The 22960-nt window shown below is 42.3% G+C and overlaps 2 protein-coding genes across 2 annotated transcripts in view; one reads left to right on the forward strand and one right to left on the reverse strand.

Moving 5' to 3' along the window:
• Positions 1 to 392: 392 nt before the first annotated feature.
• On the reverse strand, positions 393 to 2650 carry TAS2R38 (taste 2 receptor member 38). The gene is made up of 2 exons (XM_036086537.2): positions 2645 to 2650; positions 393 to 1418 (listed from the first exon to the last, which is right to left on the reverse strand). Exons 1-2 carry the CDS (start codon positions 2648 to 2650, stop codon positions 393 to 395), a joined length of 1032 nt encoding a protein of 343 aa, XP_035942430.1.
• A 9492-nt stretch (positions 2651 to 12142) lies between these two features.
• The window catches only part of MGAM (maltase-glucoamylase), an 84686-nt gene continuing 73868 nt past the window's right edge, over positions 12143 to 22960 (forward strand). The window contains exon 1 of the mRNA XM_036086589.2: positions 12143 to 12319. The gene's annotated coding sequence lies outside the window, so the exon portion shown is untranslated. The remainder of the gene's footprint in view (positions 12320 to 22960) is intronic.

Genomic DNA, 22960 nt, shown 5'->3' on the forward strand with positions numbered 1-22960 from the left:
AATATTAAGCTAGCGCCTTTTTTAAGAAACAGGTTTAGCAGTCATGTGAAAAGCCAATCATGTTATCTTGGGGTTTAGATAGTATTTCATAAGAGGGGATTTCTCATGGTTTGTTTTATACCAAGCATGAATAAACTATAGTATACAAAGCATTTACAATGAGTACCTCACCTATTTCATTCTTTTTCAAAACAAACTTGAAGAACCCATGCATGTCATTCTTGCATAGGCCACAGATAGAGCTTTAATGATTTTATTCTACTATGGGTGAGTTCATTGACACAAAGTGGAGAGACTCTCGCTTATGTCTACAGAAGAAACTGGAATAGGTTTCTGAAGGCTTTATGAACTATCAGAGGCATATTCGTGAAGAGCTCATTTCGTGTCTGCTCTCAACATAGATCTGGAATTCTGGGATCCTCCCTGTGGTCTGCCCTTACCTTTAGGCTGCTCTGAACCCAGAGTAGAATGGTCTCCACAGCACTCCTTAGCTTGGCATTGCTTGAGATCAGGATTGCTGCATGTATTGAGGGACAAGCTGCTAGGATCCCTACACAGATCATTACCCTGATCTTGTGCCAGAGCATCAGGAAAGGCACTGAAATGAGGGCAACACAGAATGACACCACATAGAAGCAGAGAGAGGAGACAAGAGATCTGAGTACTTTGATATGGGCCTCCAGGCTGGGGTCACGGGAGTCCTTGGTTTTGGCTTTCATTATCCTCGTGTGCCTCCTCAGAGAGACAGTAAGCACCCCAGAAGAAACCAGAAAAAGTAAGAAAGGAGGAATGGACTCCAGGGTGCAGAAGATGAAGGAATGATAGAAATTGAGTTTTGCAATTTGCAGATTGAGTTCTGTATTATTCATGAATAGCATAGTTGTGAATGCAAAGCCAGGTTTACTAAAAAAGTCCCCCAAACAGAGGAGAGTGCAGATGGAAGAGAAAAGCATGGCACCCAGGAGCATCTGGGGGACCTTCCTGGAGACCCAGCTTGCCAAGCAGAGCAGGGTGGTGTGAGAGAAACAGATAATCTTGGAGCAGTAGAGAAGACTGAGACAGGTGGTGAGCCAGAGCCCAGCTTGGTTTGTGATCATCCAGAGCATGATGATGGTCTGGTAGCTGAGGCTCAATGGGTCCTTCATCCGCTGGAAGTATATAAGCTGGATGGCATCCAGAAACAGCAGCCCATGCAGGAAAAGCTGGGTGAGGCTGAGACTCAGAAGGATAAGATCACAGTTGCTCAGTGGCTGCCTCCTCACCACGTCCCAAAAATTCATAAAGAAAATGAAGGCATTTGTCAGGATCCCCACTGCAAACTCCAGGGCTGAAAGGAATAGAAATGCACTCTTGACTTCATAGGACACAGTTATGACAGGAGTCAGGGTCAATATGATGTCTCTTCTCACTTGGTTAATCTAAGGCTCAACATACCACCCAGCAGAGAAGGGTCAGTGTACATTATAAGCCAGGACCTCTCCTTCACAAGGCATCAGGCTCTTGCTCTAGATCTATCCCACAGTGAATGCGTAAAAATTTCTGACAGCAAAATTACAATAGGGATATTGTTGCTTTGGAATATCTCTTGGATACACACTAGGGCTCATTGTAAGAGCAGAGGAATGATGGTTCTTTCTCTTGGGTGATGCAGAAGCTTTGAATAAACCTAGGTGTGTCCGTACAGCAGCCTCCTCAGAGGGCCGCTGGAAGTATATAAGCTGATGGCATCCAGAAACAGCAGTCCATGCAGGAAAAGCTGGGTGAGGCTGAGACTCAGAAGGATAAGATCACAGTTGGACAGCATCATGGATGCAAACAAGACAGGGTCTCAGTTTTCTAAGTCCGGTTTTGCATGCCCATCTGGACCTGCATGGTAGGAGAAGGGAGCGGGATTTGCTTATGGGTTTGAAGGGAACTGGCAGCAGGCAAAGCATATCTTCTTGATGAACTAAGGTTTGAAATGGTGCCTCTTTCCATTTGCATGCCTTCTTCTATCACCTCTGAGGCATGACTTTTATCATAGACTTTGTTTTTAATGTGGATGAATGCATGGTTCCTCCCCTGGCATCAGCACATGAGTTAAGACTGCCCTTGCTAAAGATTTCATTCAAGCATCATCATTATGCCAAGCACTGTGCTGGCAAGAGGAGCATTACCATGAACAACGCCAGCACCTGCCATGAAGGGAGGCGGTAGGGGGTGATCTGGCCCAGATTATTGCAGAAGCTTTTTAACTGCTCACTCTGCTTTCCACTCCCCACTGCCTTACCCCATTTTCGGCAAAGCAACAATAGTGATCCTGCTAAAGTATCACTAAGATCATGTCATTGCTCTGTTCAAGCCTTTCGGGGCCTCTCATTTCTCTCACCATAAAAGCAAAGTCCTTACATACCTAATCAGGTCCTCTGTCCCTTCTTAGATGTTGTCCATGATACTTGCTTCCTCCTTCACTCCATACCAGCCATATGGGCCTCTTTCATGTTCTGTGAACTCACCACACATGCTCCCACCTCAGGACTGGTGTGCTTGCCCTTCCCATTGCCCAAATTACTTTTCCCATACATACTCAGGTGTCCCACTTTCTTCTCACAAGTTACCTTATCGGAGGGACCTTTCTGATCATCCTATGACTGGCATCCCTTACCCACATCGCGGATGCTTGTAATCATAGTTACCCTAGTCTATATTCCTGTGTATGTTCAGTTATTCATTGCCTATACCTATCCCCCACTAAAAATACAGGCTTCATGAAGACACACAGCAGGGACCCAAGAAATAATTTTTGAATGAATGAAATGTCCACAAATGAAACATTTACTAGTCTATAGCATCCCTGTGGATTATATCTAGGAGTTTTTAACATTCCAAGGCATTATATCCTAACATATAACATACTCTAACATACTTGGCTGTAATTTCTGAAGTCTAGCTCTCTCCCCTTTTAAACATTTCCAAATATTTGATGTGCTTGGGCTTTCTGGCATCTCTAATTCTCCTTGATCTCTAAAGGAATCTGAGCTGATTTTATGATCCCTTCTGCAAGCTCTGTAAAAATTCAGGCTAGTTACTCAATGGAGATTTGGAGAGCTGATCATTTAGAGACCGGTTGTTGTTTTATAACATTTCTGCCTGATCTGGTGCTTTTTTTTTCACTCTTACAAATGCTTTAACTTTTCCAGTTCTTTTATTGTTGTCTTTCATGCTTCATCCAGTCATTCACTCATTTTGTGGAGTGAATGATGGGGAAAGGAAAAGAGAATTTGAGTGGGTGGTTTGCAATCTGTCCTATGGTAACATTTCCTCTCAGAGGTGGAGCTTTTCTACCTCTGCTCCTCTGCTTGCTCAGCCTCGTGCCTCATTGGCCATTTTTGCTAACTTTTCACAGTCTCGCTCTGGGCAGTATGCTCCTGTGAGTGAGCTCACAGTTCCATAGAGCACCTAGAGGAAGGGTGGCTCTGTGTTCAGAGCCTCTGGAATCAGGGGCCTCTGGAACCAGGGTCTCTAAGGTTGAGGCCTGGCTCTGCCACTTCTCTGTGTGACCTTGGCAAATGTTTGAATCTTCTATATTTATCTCATATGAAATGGAGATGACCATCAAAATAACATCTACCTCAGAGGATTGGGAGGATTACCTGAATTGGCACATACAGCATGCTTGGTGTTGTGCTTGGAACATGATGTCTGATCAGTAAATGTTAATTATAGGACCACTGTATCATCTAGTAATCACTCTTCTGGATATATAGCCAATGGAAATGAAGCCAGGACCTCGAAGAGGTATCTGCACTCCCATGTTCATTGCAGCATTATTCCCAGTAGCTGAGATATGGAAACAACCTAAGCGTCTGTCAATGGATGAATGGATAAAGAAATTGTGGCATATACATATAATGGAATATCATTCAGCCTTAAAAAAGGAGATCCTGCCATTTGCAACAATATGGATGAACCTGGAGGACATTATGTGAAGTGAAAGAATCCAGTCACAGCAAGAAAAATACTGCATGATCCTACTCTTATATGGACTCTAGAAAGTTGAATTCATGAAGCAGAGAGTAGAATGGTGGTTATTAGGGGTATGGTGGGGGGTGATGGGGAGATGTTGGTCAAGGGGTAACCTACTTTCAGGAAGTGTGGAGGCTGAGGATGAGTCCCCATATCTCCAATGTTCCCAGATAATTGGACAAAGAAATGGGCCCCAACAAACTGGAAGAGTCCTATAATCACTGCCATTTCCCCAGAAGTTCAAACCAGCTTGGGACCCAGAATCCTCCTAGCATTATTTAACAGTTCCCACCAGAGGGCGCCAGACCACTGTGAGACCTGGAATTCCTGACCTGCTTACTGGGCAGGCTCAGCCCAGACAATTACTTAATCTTGGGAAAATGTGGCTCCGTATTTTACAAAATTGAAATTGTAGACTCCACTTACTACTTTATAGTAGGATAAATATCCCTTAAGCTCACAGTTCCTGTAAAGACCATAATGCTACTTCCATTTTATTGACAAAGTGGAGTTTCAGGAAGGTGAAATAGTTTAATATCTCTGCCAGGATAACGAAAATACTAAGTGAGAAGTTGGGTTTCTAATTCCAGATATTCTGATTTCATGTTTGATGTTCTTTCCTCTAAATCTAGCTACCAATCTGTAGAGTGGGGTGTAATGGATATCCTTATTTGGGTAAAATGCCTGGTAACGTTCTTTCCAACCTGAGTCCTATTTGAATGGGTTTATTTTGGGTGGTGGCAGTTGAGTCCTTGTGAACTACCTCAGGGTAGAGGTAGAGGTCGAGGGGAGGGATGAACTATCATCCCATTCTCAGGAAAGATAGAAAAGTTGAGTCTGGTGGGTTCATATCTCAGGAAAGTACTATTCTGGCAGGGAAAGGGGTGGGAGGAATCTCTGTAGGCTCGGTTAAGATGACTGAAAGAAAATGTCCATCTACTCAGGAGGTTAACATAGCGATTAGCAATGTATAAATATAAGTATAAATGAAATTCCTCAGAATTTCTTCGAGTAGATCTGGGCTGAGGCCTTCTTTGATTCCCTCCCATAGACTTCCTACATCTTCTTTGCTTCCACACCACAATTTTGTCCATACCACTATCATAGCACTTACCATATTGATCAAAATATGTATTGGTTTGCAAGTGTGTATCCCCAATTACACTGAGTTATCCAAAAGCAGGGATTATATATTACTCATTCTTTGCTCCTCGTGGTACATGACATACAACTAGATTTTTGTTCATTTATTTGGTCATTCGCTTTAAATCCAAGGCAGTGATATGATCACTTGTGCTTTCTTATGAATGTGTGTGTAGGCCCTGCTTGAATGTAGATGAATTCACTCCTGGAATTCAAATGTGTTTTCTGCACTGAAGATTAAAGATTAAATAACCTACTGCGTAGTCATTCAGGAAAGTACTCATCCTAAGGGAAGAAAGAACTAGTGAAATTTGACCCAGTAACAACTGGAGCCGCCAGAGTGTAGGCAGGGTTCTGAGGGATATGGTGTTTGTCATTAGATCTTGTCCTCGATCTGGTCCTATGGGCTTCTGTCTGAACTCAAAGGGTATATTAAGCAGCTTCTTTTGGCTGCAAGGAGTAAAGATTCATTTGGGAGATCTCCAGTAATGCAAGTTTACTATAAATTACACCAGACCAGGGAGGTCAGCATCAGCAGAGAATTGTGGGAGATGCAAACTTTTGGGCCTTACTTAGAACTTTTGAACCAAATCTCTGAAGGTGGACCCCAGCGATCTGTGTTTTGACAAGCCATTCAAGTGATTCTAATGCACACAAACATTTGAGAACCCCTGGGATAAAAGGGCATTAGGGATTTCCCAGGATCCCAGCAGGAGCCACACCTGAGTCTGGAGCATGGCTCGGGCACTGGCACTTTACTCAGTACCCATGTCATCTTAGCATGGAGAATTAATTGCCATTCACTTGACTGCTCCACCATAGTGAGATTCAGACTGTCGTTAGAAATTAAAGACTGTTGTTAATGCTTTTAGACGGCACATAGCCAAGAGCTCCGGGAATTCCCAAACCCAGCTCTGCCAGTCACTCCTATTACATGAGAACAGCAGTGGAATGAGGGTGTAGGGGGTGTATTGCTTTATTAAAAGCTAGACCAGCACCTGAAGAGTCCCAAGGCAGAGCTGTGTGTAGTGCAAGTTGGATTGGAGCACACAGTTGACTTAGGCAGAGTCCACACATCCAGCTTGCCACTCTGTTCATGGTGGATATTGCTAATTACCTACACTCTTGATTACCAATAGAAGCCCTGTGTTATTGGGAATGTCAATATTCCCATCTAAAAATAAACTGCATTTCTCATCTTTCATATAGATAGGAGCGGCATTTGGAACACAAGAAGTTATTGGGTAGACTATTTTAGAAAACCCTTGCTGCCTTTTCTTCTTTCTGTGCCAGCCAACACTTGAATGTTACAGTTAGAGCTCCGCCTATGAGGGAAAAGCCAAGAGAATTGCAAAGCTCTCACCCTGAATTTTTTGAGTACTTGAAGTCACGCCAGCAACTACTCTGTTCCAGGCTTCTCCTTCTGTGAGAAAGGTCTTCTCTTTATGGTTTTAAGTCACAAGGCTTGGGCCACCATTACTGAAAGGTGAATGCCATTACTAGCTGATAACCCGCCTGCAAGAAGGGCCCTGGGAATCTATTTGCCCACCTAAGCATGGAAGTGGAACGGAGGCAAGGACAGCCTGGACTCTGTCTGGGTATGCTTGTCATGGAGAGGCAGAAAACAGGAAGTGCAAGAGAGGAAATAAAAGGAAGGATGTCTCTGCTTCCTGCATTTCAAGTCTATTTTGTCCACTCATGGTTGTCAGAAGGATGTGGGCAGAGTGGTACTGGTATGGGGAGAGGAGGTTCAAGATTGTCTCGCTACAGCTCTTATTTCTGATTCTCTCTCTTTACAATTTGCTCTTACTACTAATTGATCCTGCTGCAAATTCTCTCTGTGTCTCATACTCAGAGAATCTAAGTTGTCTTGTGATCACACAGTGAGCTACTCCATAAGAGGCTGGTTGAAATAAGGACTTGCTGTCTTTGGGTTAGGTGTTCATCCCAGGTCCAGACATAGAATCTGGTATCAGTGTGGAATCTGGTGATTCAAGGACATACGTAAGATCACTTCCCTCATCAGGGAGCTGTGGAAAGGGATTCCTTTAGAGGGATCTCTGGGACCCTTCTTAGGCTTCATTTTGTCCACTAAAATGAATTAAGGAAGAGGAGGTTTTCAGTAAAAGCTGATAGAGCTGTAAGACATTAGATGAGGACCAGTCCTGTTCTGTTTCTCTGTGACGCAATAAAGTAGGAGAACACTGGGCAGCCTTGGCACCTTGAGGGTTCTCTATCCAGCAGAGACAGGGAGATCCTGTGGATATGCTGATTCCCAGAGAGCAGAATAGAGAGGGAAGCACATAGGGAGAGAGGCTGAGCCAGAGAGAGGGCAGCAGTGAGAGAGAGAGTCTGTTCATGGCTCTAAGATATTGTCAGTGCCTTTAAGATGTTTTCTGTGGCATTCTTTTCACATGTTTTCCCCTTGGGTGGGGATAAGATTAGCGTCTTATCACAGGGGAAAATTTCTGTAAAATTTAGTATTTCATGTTGAAAAGTTTGTAAATTTGCATGCTATTACTTTATACTGTCACATTTTTCATCATTCAAAATATTGATCCAAATTACTTATTCTTCTCTAATGATCTTGGACTAAAATGGAATTTCCAAGAAAATGTGTGATCTGGGCGCCTGGGTGGGTCAGTCGTTAAGCGTCTTCCCTCGGCTCAGGTCATGATCCCAGGGTCCTGGGATCGAGCCCTGCATCGGGCTCCCTGCTTGGTGGGAAGCCTGCTTCTCCCTCTCCCACTCCCCCTGCTTGTGTTCCTGCTCTCGCTAACTCTCTCTCTGTCAAATAAATAAATAAAATCTTAAAAAAAAAAAAAAAAAGAAAATGTGTGATGTACCTCTCAGCAGGTCACCACATAACCCTAGGTTACGTATATCCTGATCTAAAAAGTACACTTCTATGCAGATGACAAACAATTCAGAGAGACTCTGTGGGGATTTGAAGGTCCCATGATTATTACAAGGGGGTGTAAAAACCAGCAAAACAAAGTAGAAAGATATGTTCGACGGGAGTGGTTAGAGATTTTTGGTGAAGGTATTTACTCTGAACAAAGGGAGAAAACCAAGAGCCTGTGGTAGCAGGGCTCGCAGAGACTGGTTGCCAGGCATGGAAATGCACAGAAACTGGAAGAAAGAATGATGATGGTGGTGGTGGTGGTGGTGGTGGTTAGTCTCAGAAGAGGTGGTGGTAGTAATAGTAGTGATAGTATTTTGGTGAAGGTGCATGAGTATCAGATGAAATTCAGTTGCACCTTGGCCTTCGCAGAAATAGCAAAAATACTGGCAGCGAGTCTCTGCTTTGGATTGAGTGGTCTCTCATTTCTGCTACATTCTATATGCCTATTCCATCCTCTTTTGGGTAAACAAGTTTTTTCAGCAAAGCTTTAATTTCTCTCTCAATAACATGACATGACCCACAGACTTAGCACCCGGTGCAATATGATTCAGACTATGTGTTCCAAATCCTAATCTCTGGGAGAGAGAATCTGACTGGACCGGGTTGGTTCAGTCACCTGGGACCAGTGGGTCAGGGTTATGCTGGGCTCCCTTACAGGAGTGGAAAGGTGTTCTCCAGGCATTGGGCAGGGGAACCATGGTGGAGACCATGGGAATCTAGTTCAAGATATGGGCTGAAAGAGAAGTGGCCAGCTGTAAGGTGAGAGTGGTAGAGTTTGATAACTGATGGGATCTGAGAGTGTCCACTTTGGGAGACGTGTTAGAGAGGAACTTGGAATTGGCTGATTGAATGAAGGAATATTTCATCTGAAAAAGAAATTCTGTATTTACTTAATTATTTACCGACTCAGACTCCGTGAACATCGGACTACTCTATTGAAATTAAATGACTCGATTTCTGTGCATTGATTTTATATCCTGCCACTTTACTGAATTCCTGTATGAGTTCTAGCAGTTTTGGGGTGGAGTCTTTTGGGTTTTCCACATAAAGTATCATATCATCTGCAAAGAGTGAGAGTTTGACTTCTTCTTTGCCAATTTGGATGCCTTTGATTTCTTTTTGTTGTCTGATTGCTGTGGCTAGGACTTCTAGTACTATGTTGAAAAGCAGTGGTGATAGTGGACATCCCTGCCGTGTTCCTGACCTTAGGGGGAAAGCTCTCAGTTTTTCCCCATTGAGAATGATATTCGCTGTGGGTTTTTCATAGACGGCTTTTATGATCTTGAGGTATGTACCCTCGATCCCTATACTCTGAAGAGTTTTGATCAGAAAGGATGCTGTACTTTGTCAAATGCTTTTTCTGCATCTATTGAGAGGATCATATGGTTCTTATTCTTTCTTTTACTAATGTATTGTATCACATTGATTGATTTGCAGATGTTGAACCAACCTTGCAGCCCAGGGATAAATCCCACTTGGTCGTGGTGAATAATCCTTTTAATGTACTGTTGGATTCTATTGGCTAGTATTTTGGTGAGAATTTTTGCATCTATGTTAATCAAGGATATTGGTCTGTAATTCTCCTTTTTGATGGGGTCTTTGTCTGGTTTTGAGATCAAGGTAATGGTGGCCTCATAAAACGAGTTTGGAAGTTTTCCTCCCATTTTTATTTCAGTGGCGTTCCTATACACCGACAACAAGACAGAAGAAAGAGAAATTAAGGAGTCGATCCCATTTACAATTGCACCCAAAACCATAAGATACCTAGGAATAAATCAAACCAAAGAGGCAAAGAATCTGTACTCTGAAAACTATAAAATACTCATGAAAGAAATTGAGGAAGACACAAAGAAATGGAAAAACGTTCCATGCTCATGGATTAGAAGAACAAATATTGTGAAGATGTCAATGCTAATTAGAGCAATCTACACATTCAATGCAATCCCCATCAAAATACCATCCACTTTTTTCAAAGAAATAGAACAAATAATCCTAAAATTTGTATGGAACCAGAAAAGACCCTGAATAGCCAGAGGAATGTTGAAAAAGAAAAGCAAAGCTGGTGGCATCACAATTCCGGACTTCAAGCTCTATTACAAAGCTGTCATCATCAAGACAGTATGGTACTGGCACAAAAACAGACACATAAATCAATGGAACAGAATAGAGAGCCCAGAAATGGATCCTTAACTCGATGGTCAACTAATCTTCGACAAAGCAGGAAAGAATGTCCAATGGAAAAAAGACAGTCTCTTCAACAAATGGTGTTGGGAAAATTGGACAGCCACATGCAGAGGAATGAAACTGGACCATTTCCTTACACCACACACAAAAATAGACTCCAAATGGTTGAAAGACCTCAGTGTGAGACAGGAGTCCATCAAAATCCTAAAGGAGAACACAGGCAGCAACCTCTTCAACCTCAGCTGCAGGAACTTCTCCTAGAAACATTGCCAAAGGCAAGGGAAACAAGGGCAAAAATGAACTATTGGGACTTCATCAAGATAAAAAGCTTTTGCACAGCAAAAGAAACAGTCAACAAAACCAAAAGACAACGGACAGAATGGGAGAAGATATTTGCAAATGACATATCAGATAAAGGGCTAGTATCCAAAATCTATAAAGAACTTCTTAAGCTCAACACCCAAAGAACAAATGATCCAATCAAGAAATGGGCAGAAGACATGAACAGACATTTTCCCAAAGAAGACATCCAAATGGCCAACAGACACATGAAAAAGTGCTCAACATCACTTGGCATCAGGGAAATCCAAATCAAAACCTCAATGAGATACCACCTCACACCAGTCAGAATGGCTAAAATTAACAAGTCAGGAAATGACAGATGTTGGCAGGTATGCGGAGAAAGGGGAACCCTCCTACAGTGTTGGTGGGAATGCAAGCTAGTGCAGCCACTCTGGAAAACAGTATGGAGGTTCCTCAAAAAGTTGAAAATAGAGCTACCATATAACCCAGCAATTGCACTACTGGGTATTTACCGCAAAGATACAAATATAGGGATCCGAAGGGGTATGTGCACCCCGATGTTTATAGCAGCAATGTCCACAATAGCCAAACTATGGAAAGAGCCAAGATGTCCATCAACAGATGAATGGATAAAGAAGTGGTATATATATACAATGGAATATTATGCAGCCATCAAAAGGATGAAATCCTGCCATTTGCAATGACATGGATGGAACTGGAGGGTATTATGCTGAGCGAAATAAGTCAAACAGAGAAAGACATGTATCATATGACCTCACTGATATGAGGAATTCTTAATCTCAGGAAACAAACTGAGGGTTGCTGGAGTGGTAGGGGGTGGGAGGGATGGGGTGCCTGGGTGATAGACATTGGGGAGGGTATGTGCTATGGTGAGTGCTGTGAATTGTGTAAGACTGTTGAATCACAGACCTGTACCTCTGAAACAAATAATACATTATATGTTAAAGAAAAAAAAAGAAAAAGATAGCAGGAAGGGAAAAATGAAGGGGGAGATTCAGAGGGGGAGACGAACCATGAGAGACTATGGACTCTGAGAAACAATCTGAGAGTTCTAGAGGGGAGGGGGTGGGGGGATGGGTTAGCCTGGTGATGGGTATTAAAGAGGGCACGTATTGAATGGAGCACTGGTTGTTATATGCAAACAATGAATCATGGAACACTACATCAAAAACTAATGATGTAATGTATGGTGATTAACATAACATAATAAAATAAATAAATAAATATTAAAAAAAAAGAAATTAAAAGACTCAAGTGACCTTTATAAAGCAAGTCATCTTTCTTAGTTTCTGTTTCCTCATTTTTACCTGGGGATAAAATACCTGCCCTATGAGAAGTGATTAAGGAAATAGTACAGGTTAAAGTGCTCTGAGAGCTACAAAGTGTGATGCAATTGATGCTTTATGACTGACACGTGAATACTAGGTAATGTATTATCCCCAAGAACTCTCTCCGTGGACCCACACCTGTGTGTGCACGAGTTGCTGTCTGTGGGGTAAGAGGTAGGAAGGGACGCAGGGCAGCGTCAAATTGCTGAATAATAGATATTTCCCCAGGGAAGGAAATGCTGTAATGCTCAGTACGGGTAGATCGTATTCCCCCTCCCACCCCCAACCTTTCCTCTGAACGCTTCTGGACAGAGAAATTACTCCTACCCCAAGCACCTCCTCTTTCCCCTTTCCAGGTAGCCTCTGTTGTGAAGAGCTTACACTTGGAACAAAAGAAGGAAAACAACTCAGCTGCAATAAGAAGAAAGAGGTACAACTTAAAAGTTTGTGGGTTGTGGCGACTGTGAGAGGTGATTTGTGACAGGAAGGGTGTAGATGGCATGTAGCTTATGAGTGTGAGTGCCTTAGTGTGCTTGTGCGCATGTGTGCGTGCAGGGGAGGGTGTTGTCCTGCAGAACAAGGTTCTGGGCTAGAGCTGGCTTTCCCCCACTGGCCTGGGGAATCAGTTCGGTGTGGCAGGCAAACTGCTCTCTGCTGTCTGTCAGTGGTCTATGCAGGAAAGAGTTCACTGCCTCCAGCCCCACCCTCTAGTGAGGCTCTTCCAGGTGGTTGATGAATAAGAGGAAGAGTTCTAAACAGAATTTAAGCCAGTGCCACTGCTTGCTGGGTTTTATTTGACTTTATTTTCAGAAAAGACCAGTTAGGGAGAGCCTGGAAAACTGACCCTGGATGTCAGGCACTTACTATCTCAGCTTGGGCTCCAAATAATATTATGTCGTGCATATTATCATCTCTAATTTACAGAGAAGGCAACTAAGCTTCAGAAAATTTAAATGACTGCCCAAGTCTGTAGCAAGTAAGTAGAGACTCTGATGTTCAAGCCCAGGCTAGTTTGATTCCAAACACCATGCTCTTTCTATGACACCAAATGGGGGATCATAAACCACCACCTGAAGGTTTCGCATGGAAACACATCTCCAAGAGATGCCTTATCTTGATTCCAACATTGTATTCAACTGTTTCAGATTAATAGGCTATAGAGGATACCGTCAGGGTTATCTTATCCACCTGGAGTCTACCACCAGTAGAATACAAGCAGATGTGCATCTTGTTTTCTGTAGAATTTTATTCCAGGAAGGGAAAATCCAATAATGTGTTCAGTGCTAAGAGGATGGAGACACACACTGGTGCTCAGCCAGCCCCTCTCAGCTCAGCAGTCAGAAAGGGCTCCTCACCTGGGTCTGGCCCTGCTGGAGCATTTGAGGGAACTCAGCCAGCAGGGACTTGATGAGTGGCTAGCAGTCCTCGGAGAACTTTTATGCACATCTATAAAGTAGAACCATATCTTCTTGAAAGTACTGTTACTTTAGTAGTTCAGAAAAGGGGAAGCATCAACATTAATTGAGTGTTTAGAGAAATTTCATGGCAAAGTGAGTTTAAACTTGGCTTTGCAATAAGAGAGGGGTTTACATAGGAAGACAGAGGACATAGACATTTCAGGTGGAGGCTGCGCCGAATATGCAGAAACGGCAGTGAGCCAAGCTTTTTGGTGAATAATGAAAAAAATATTGGAATGGTAGAATCAAGAATGATAAAACAGCCTTCACGAGAAAGAAGAATTTGAGATTTTTCCCGAAAAACAGACTGTGGCTGTTTCCGGGTTTAGAACAGAAGCCAGAATCAAGCGTTGTTTAGGGAAGGTCAGCAGATGTTCTCATCAGTACTGGCGAGGTGATGCACTGCTCTCTTGATCTTTAGGGGCTGCCTATGGAGATCTCAGGGTGGCAGAGTGCCCCACTTTTGTATCACTCCAATGGACAGACAGCTTGTACAGCTTCCAGAGTTCCCTACTGATTGGCACTTGTTCTGTGTGGAGGTGTGGGGAGACTAAATATTCTGATTAAAGAATTAAAGAGACAGATACTCCAGCATTCTGAGTCCTGGGCAGAGAGCTCAGAAATCGATTTCACACTTATGACTGCTCTGGGCAGTTTCTTATCTGTGATGGTTCCCTGTTGGCTAGAGTCTCCACGATGGGCCTCCAGTGTGCTTTGCCAAAAGTGTCCCTGACTTTCCCACAACCATCTCCCTTGTCTCTATCTTTTCACTGCAGTTTCTAAAACAGATCGCATTCTCTCTAACCTCTGAGCCTTGCGTATGCTGATCCCTTGGCTCACAATGTCTTTCCTTCTTCTCTGCCCACTCCCATCTATCCATGCCTTTGGTTTCTTTCTTGTCCCTCCCAGTTGTGGTCTTTGCATTAGTCAGTGCCATCTTGTCTTCTGCATGGCAGTCACTGCACTTCTACCTTCTCTTGAACATGAGGTTATAGAAGCACCGCTCACATTCATGTTCAAGTGCAGGTTTCACCACACTGCCTGAGTTTGCATTCTGGTTTCACCTCTTCCTAGTTACAGAACCTCGCTCGGGCAAGTTGCTTTTTGTGTCCAGGGTTTCTAGTCTGCGAAATGGGGGTGACGGTTGCTACCTCACAGTGTGGTGATGAGGAGGAAATGGAATCATGCACGTGAGTCATTTAGCCTAATGCACAGGCCGTAGGAAGCACGCCGTAGATGTTGCTGTTATTGCTTTTCTGACAATGCTTGCTTATAGTACACATACACCTATATATTGAATTGACTTGTGTTAAAGAAGTGGTCAGAGTTGTGTTTTCAGGGGTTGGAAGCAGGGACAGGGGGTCATGAAAGTCTAAGTAAGGGTGATATCTAGGGAGCGGGGAGGAGGACGTATTGTCATCACGTTGCTGGTTCTGATATCTGCACGGCCTCCATGGCTCCCAAGTAGACACAGAAGACAGAAAGCAAGTGAACTTGCAAGGGACAAGATATATGTATTTTTTCTTTGCTAAAATCCAGCTGAAATGTGGCCTGTCTTTTAAGTATAAAGTGAGATCACAAACCTCAGGAGTGTTAGAAGTACCTAAGAATTTGGTTCCAAGAGAAGCCACGGTTACTTTTGTATCATATTTTGAAGATAATCTCAAGATACTATTTCCACTTATTACTATTTCGAGATTGCAGGAGCTGTTAGACCTGTTGCTAGATTTGTTGGCTAATACATCACTAAAGAAACACATGCATTACTATGTTGCAATTAAAAATATTCTGGTAACTAATTCATTGGAATTAGTTTCCTCTGTATCCTTTTTAAATCTTTAAAAAATTTTTTATTTAAATTCAGTTAATTAACATGCAATGTATTATTAGTTTCAGGGTCTTTTGTATCCTTAAGTATTTTGTCTCATGCATTTAAAAATGTAATTTTTTTTTTTTTTTAGATTTTTATTTATTTATTTGACAGAGAGAGACAGACAGACAGACACACACACAAGCAGGGGGTCCAGCAGAGGGAGAGGGAGAAGCAGGCTCCTCGCTGAGCAGGGAGCCTGACGTGGGGCTGGATCCCAGGACCCTGAGATCGAGACCTGAGCCGAAGGCAGACGCTTAACGACTGAGCCACCCAGGCGCCCCTAAAAATGTAATTCTAAGAGAGGTCCATAAGAGGCACCAGACTGCCAAAGGGTCTCCACCACACAAAAACGCTTGGGGACCGCTCTCCTAGAGACAAGGAAAGAAGAAAACTACTCTGAAAATATTTTCAAAATTATTTCCTTCAAACACAAACCAGCAGATTGTGCTAGTAAATGTCAACGGGACCCTGGGATGGTTTATTTTTTGCTCTTTATCATCTACACCTTGAGTCAGTCTGTGTTCCTTTGCCAGGCACCTGAGTGTGATCACTGCTGAAGGTACATTCAGCACCTGGAGGGGTCAGAGGGAGTCAGGATGGTCACTTCCTTCTCCAGGTTCTTAGGGATATTCTCGGAAGAAGACCATGATTACTAATTAACTAGCAGATCTGATCTGGAGAATGAAATCCGGGCAGTCATTTGCATTTGAAACCCATTAACGATAACATGGTAACAGCTTGCCAGGGCTGTGGCTGCCCTCTGTGGACTGTGCTCCTTGCTTTGCTTCCTAGTCCATCCTTCAGTGAGAGCGGGGACAGCGGCAGGAGGTGGTGAGGTATGTTTGTGAACCGGGTGTTCATTTATGGCTGTAGATTTGTGTGCGCAAGTGTGTGTGGACTGGCGCCGATCTCCATTAGTAGAATGTCCTTGAAATTGGTTAAACACAAAACTAAACAACAGCACACATAATTTCACAAATATACACATAAAACAAGATTCAATTCATTTATTTTTTGGTGTGTGTGTGCTCACGCCTCTATACCAAGGCTGGGTCTATAAGCCCAGCTGTAGCTAAACCTTTGTGTGTGTGCGATGGGGAGGATAATGAAAGAGTTAATATTCAGGGTAGCAATTCTTTCTGATTCAGAGGTGAGGTGGGAGAAGGGAGGCAGAGGGGTTAGAATAGAACCTGTGGGCACATTCCTTCTGAAAGTATGTGGGGTTGTGATTGCGGGTAGTAATTAGAGAATCCACTGTGGTCAGGAAATTGAGAAATCTATTACTAGCCCTATGAGTTGGGTGATCAGATAAAGAATTATTTTCTAGGGAAGAGTCTCAGGTGTGTGCACGCATTGGGTGCCGGGGGCTGTGGGGCATGGGAGAGAGTTCAGGTGGAGTCTGAGGAGGAGGGTGTGCAGGGAAAGGTGCAGGACCTGGACTGGCCCTCATGTGTGAAATAGACCTGAAGTGCCCAGGGGAAGGGGGAAGGCAGTGGCTTGTTGCTGGCCCCTCTCTGGTAAAACTTAAAGGAAGTTGGGTCCTCACTAGTTGCTAAAGTCTATCTAGATACAAGTGGGCATTTTCTGGCACTGAGGTGGAAAGGAAGAGTTTCTGTTGGGGAAAGAGAAGGAGACCAAGATCAATGCCATGGTCTCATTCGAATAGGCTACCAAGGGTCTGAATAGTAGCTTTCATGTGGCAAAGGGACCTCCTACTCTCCAAACTGGCTATTGCTCGGATGTCATGTTACAGAACAGTGAGTACCCATGTGCTGGGCAGGGAGGGAGTGAGAGGGAAGGGGGTCTTTGGGGTTTTTGTTTGTTTGTTTTGTTTTTGTTTCTTAGTTTTGTTAAAAAAATTCAGACAATTCAGGAAATAGGGGTTTAAGGAGTGGTGGTGATGCAAAAGGGGGAGCCATGGGGTGGGAGTGGGGGTGGGTCTTTGGTTTGTTGTGCTGGGTAGGGCCAAAGTGTATGAGAGACCAAATGAAGTGGAAGGACACTCTATCCTGTAGTCCGGTTTTATGATAGCTCATCACTGTTTCACTCACATTTACACATGAAGTCAGGGATTTTTTTGTTGTTAACCATTCCCTTGCAAATGAGTTTCGATGAGCTAATAAATTTACTTTACAAACTGCTCCATAAGCATGGAATACTCATGAGTAGATGGACTTAGAAGAAGAAATTTTCCATTTAAAGTTACTTCGGGAGTTAGCTGCAGAAGGTGATGAGGAAGCCTTTGCTCACCCTGGTGTTGGGCTCACAGTCATCCATAGCTGTCTTCTAGAGATGATCCCTTTGTGGTTCAGGGGAGGAAACTGAGGCCTGGAGGGGTTAGACAGTAGGTGGGAGACAATGAACCAACCCAGTAAGTTTTGCCCAGGATTTCTGAGGAGTAGCATGACTTGCTGGACTCCTTCTTGCGAGTTATTCCCAGTCTCTGTAAAACTAACCCTCTCTTTTCCACTAGATCTCTTGCCTTATGTTATCAAAGGATTTTTAGAAGAAAGGCTTAGATCATCATATGCAAGTCAGACACTGATCATATGATCCTATGCAAATACAGACATTATATTTAGAAAATATGATGATTGATTATCCAGTTTTTCTAAATTAATTCAGATAGCTGTTTCAATAATTTGGGCTGCTACCTGATTTATCTATCCTTTTTGCCTAAACAGTTCTAACAGTACCAGGAAAATGCCCTTTGGTAACTATTCATATAACCATTTTATTTATTTATTTTTAAAGATTTTTTATTTATTTATTTGACAGAGACACAGCGAGAGAGGTAACACAAGCAGGGGGAGTGGGAGAGGGAGAAGCAGGCTCCCCGCGGTGCAGGGAGCCCGATGCGGGGCTCGATCCCAGGACCCTGGGATCATGACCTGAGTCGAAGGCAGACACTTAACGACTGAGCCACCCAGGCGCCCCACCATTTTAATTCAAGAGGAAAAAATTACTGTTGGAGTCAGCACAGTTTATGTACAGAAATAATTTGAACCTTCCAAGTGAGCTTTGCCCTGACCAGTCTAATTGAAAGTGCATCCCTCACCCCCACATTCCTCATCCCCCCACCCCATTTATTTATTTTTTTCCATAGTACTTACCACAATCAACCCATCACAGATGTACTTATTTTGTTTATTGTGTCTTTTTTCTAACTATGAGAACATAAGTCCCATGACGGCAAGAATTTTTATGTTTTGTTTGTTGTAGAACCAGCTCCTAGAAGAGTGCTTGGCACATTGTGGGAGCTTAATATATAATTGATAAGTAATAAATAAACTGATTGCAGTTTATACAGTTTATTTATTACTCTGCCCAAAGACAGAACATTGATAACTAGATGATGAATAAACATGGAAAGTATGCATCAGCAGCTCATTCTCTTTGGTCTCACAGAGAATTTAACACAGTGCCGTGGGCCATAAGCTAAAAGCTAAATGACTTCTATGGATGCCTACAAAAGCACTTTTGAATCTACCAGGTGCTGTGGGGACTGAACTGTTGCTGAATATTTGTTTCCTTTTCTTTCCAAAAGCCTTCCAATCCCATGGTTGTCTCTGGAAGGACACAGACATCTCCTATACATCCTACCTTGTCTTAATTTAGCAGCCTTAATTATTCATAAATAGAGAAGTTTCCTGTGTTTGCATCACATTGTGGAAGCTGGCTTTGGATTCACACTGCCTGGTTGGAAGCTTGGCTCTGAGCGCTGGACCGTGGGCACCCCAGCTTCTATCACGCCCAGTTAACTATTTGTAGAATGGGGATAACAACAGTCCCTCCTCATAAGGTGGTTGTGAGGACTAATGGAAATAATGCATCCAAGTGCTTAGCCATGGACCACGCTTCTGAGTACTTGGTTAATGAGCCAGATACTATCCAATAAAACCACAATCTCACAAAAAGCCTAAGCTGATGTACAATATGGGACATTATAACATAGAATACAGAGTAATGGTTGAAAGTTTTGGCTGTGGAGTCCAAGGGCCAGGTGTTGAAATTGTGGCTTTGCTTCTTATCAGCGGTGTGACACCAGGCAAGTTTTTTGACCTTGCTGAAATCTTAATTTTCTCATCTGAAAGTGGGGTGTAGCAGTAAATAATGTGGGGTTGTCATGAGGATCATATGCAATGGCATGTAATGCCTTGTAATTTAAAGTGTTTTTATTTGAGGGGCGCCTGGGTGGCTCGGTTGGTTGAGCGTCTGACTCTTGATTTCAGCTCAGGTCATGATCTCGGGGGTGTGAGATTGAGCCCTGTGTTGGGCTCTGCCCTCAGTGGGGAGGCTGCTTCTCTCCCTCTGCCCCTTCCCTCACTTGCTCACGCACGTGAGCTCTTACTCTCTCAAGTAAATAAATAAATCTTAAAAAAATATTCTTATTTGATTTTCACAATAAGAAGGTGATGATAGGTAATACAATAGGTATTGTTAGTTTCATTTTTACAGATAAGAAAACCAAGACTTATGAGTATTAGGAAAATTCTTTTGGCTACCACAGCAAGAAATGGTAGGGCAGGGAGTCAAGTGCAAGTCTTTTTGTGCCCTATTTAGCAAGCTCTCTGTTCTGAGAAGGAGAGCTTGGGGATAAGATGCAGCAGGAAATTACTAATGAAATGTTTAGCACAGTAATCGACCAGGGAGTAAAATATTATTGATCAATAATTATTGATTATACAGATTCTACTAGTAGATACTTAGGAAGGAAATAAAAAGAAGCAGGCATAATTTTTATACCTCGGGAGCTCACAATTTGAGAGAGAAAAGGGGTATTGCAAACCTATGGAAGTAGATATGCCTTTTGGGAAAAAGCCTTAAAAAACTTATCCATTTGACCACAAATGAGCTGGGAGCACAGAGGGTGGATTGACATACTGGAGGTGCTGGGAGGGGTGCTTTGATGGGCTTGATAATTTCACAAGGGGCCACCCATCCACTACTACTCCTTCCAAATATGTTATTTGGTTTTAGTTGTTACTGTCTCCTACTTAGTATTTGTCCTATTTTTCACTGTCCTCAATTTACACCTGCCATTTCCACTCCCACCCTACAGGATAGTGTCATGCAATATTATTAAATCCACTGATGAACTCAAAATTCCCAAAACGATTTTCCAATAGGAATGGAGGGAACTGAATATCAAAGTCATCTGGGGAACTTTTAAAACCTACCCAGAAAGATTCAAGATGGGAGACAGATCATAGGACTTCACCTGTTTTCTTTTCTAAACTTCCATGGACAGTCTTATAAAGATGTACCAAATGAAATGAGTCTGTAACAAAATGGAAAAAGAAAAACAGACATGACCATTGTGCTGGGTATAGCAGAGCAGAGACTATCTCACAGGGGTCTGTAGTGGAGTTGGGGGCAGTTCTGCTCAGAGAGACCACTGGGCCTTGAGCTAGGAGTAGGGGAAGGCAGAACAGCAGAGGGATGTGAACCAGTGTTTAGCTATGGTTGGGCTTAATAAAGGGGCTGTGAAGAGCACTGTTTTCCAGAAAGTGGATTCTGAAAAAAACCAAACCAAACCCTAGAGATATTGATTACCTCTCCTTCATACTTCAAAAATGGTTGATTAAAAGAAATCTTGACTTGGATCCTTTTGTAAAATAAATAACTGTGTTCTAATTTATATTATTTTTTATATCAAGTTTTTTTCTTTTTCTTTTTCTCACTTGGACTCCTGTGATTACTGGTGAGATTGCTGGGATGAAGGCATACTACTTCCTGTTTCATCTCTCTCATACTCCTTGGGAAAGAGGACCAGGTTCCCTGAAGTGCATCTGTGACACAGAGCATATCATGATGGTGTTTCCAGTCAGTCTTGCTTCCAAATCAGCAAATACTCATTTAGAGCACTTGCCAGGGGGCATCCACTGAAGCATTGTAGAGTTCTTCCCAACATTTTCCCCATCATAGAGCACAAAGAAAATGATGGTGGCATCATTAAGCTAAATGAAGGGGTTGAAATCGGAGGGGGGAGACGAACCATGAGAGACTATGTACTCTGAGAAACAAACTGAGGGTTCTAGAGGGGGTGGGGTGGGGGGATGGCTTAGCCTGGTGATGGGTATTAAAGAGGGCATGTATTGAATGAAGCACTGGGTGTTATACGCAAACAATGAATCATGGAACACTACATCAAAAACTAATGATGTAATGTATGGTGATTAACATAACATAATAAAATAAAATAAAATAAATCAGATATCCAAGCCTTAACCCCAGAGATTTGGTTTCACTTAGGTTGAGACAGCAGATGACTGCTGAACATCTGATTTAAACTTCTTGGCAAAATATTTTAATCCCCAGCTAGGATTTATAACAATTCTAACTTAGGTAAATGTGTTATTTCTGTATTTTTTTTTTTTTAATTGACAATTGTCCCTGGGACTCCAAAGGTAGCCAGTTGGTCAGGATGATCCATCAGGTACCTTTAGTTGTAGAATTCACCAGATCTCATTGAAACTGTGGTTTCTAAATATTTTTCCCACTGAAAAAAACAAAGCCTCCTTAGAGATGTTTGATTTGAGACTGGAGGCAGGAAATGTGCAAAATGAGCCTGGGTTATCATGTTATAACAGAGAGCAAGGAAACTATCAAAGACTACCAGGAACCAACTTAAAGAGACTCCCACAAGTACAGATAAGGCAAAATGAGCATTAATAATAATAATAATATCAATGGATTAGAACAGATAAGATGTGTTTAAATCCATAACTTCACAAAGATATTGTACAGATATTCTCACTGGACCTCTTTGGAGGATGCTAGGGCAACAACTCCTTATTTTGAAACCCAGAAAATAGAGTCAAACATTTATCCTACCTCTCCTATATGAACTGTACCTTTATGATCCAAATAATAGATGAGGGGAAATTTCTCTCTATAGTAATATTTCATCCAGCATATAAAGAATGGTAGAATTACAGTATCACTGTCACAACTAATGGAATAATGGACCTAAGAAATGCTCACCAATGGCTATTAATATGAAAAAAGGAGAATCTGCCATATTTTATGTGTCTTCTGCTGGAAGACTGTATACCAACTATACACATCAAACCTGCATCTGTCAAAACTCTAGATCTGATCATTAAATTTACAGGAAACATACGGGTAGAGAAACATGTAAGTATATCCACAGATGCAATTGACAAAATCCAGATTATGGGGAAATCTACAGAACAAACCTATTGATTAAAAAAAGCTTAACAGGGGTGCCTGAGCCAGGGGTAAGTGGCTCAGTCAGTTAAACATCCAACTCTTGATTTTGGCTCAGGTCATGATCTCAGGGTTGTGAGACTGAGCCCCCTCTTGGGCTCTGTGCTGGGCATGGAGCCTGCTTAAGATTCTCTCTCTATTCTCTCTCTGCCCCTCCTCCCACTCTGGGCTCTCTCTCTCTAAACAACAACAACAACAAAAGCTTAACAGACACAAACCAATTATAATATATAAATCTTGCTTGCATCCTGATAAAAGTAGAACAAATTATAAAATATTTATCAGACAATAAGAGAAATTTCAACATTGACTAGATATTTGATGATTAAGGAATTATTTAAAAATATTTTTGCTATTCTAACAATATTTTGTTTGGCTTTCATGAAGTTTACTTTTTTAATACTGAAATATTAAAAAAAGTTTTAAAGTATAACGTGGTATATATATACTATGGAATATTACTCAGCCATCGGAAAGGATGAATACCTACCATTTACGTTGACATGAT

Source organism: Halichoerus grypus, chromosome 12, assembly GCF_964656455.1.
Source record: "Halichoerus grypus chromosome 12, mHalGry1.hap1.1, whole genome shotgun sequence".
NCBI classification, from domain to species: domain Eukaryota; kingdom Metazoa; phylum Chordata; class Mammalia; order Carnivora; family Phocidae; genus Halichoerus; species Halichoerus grypus.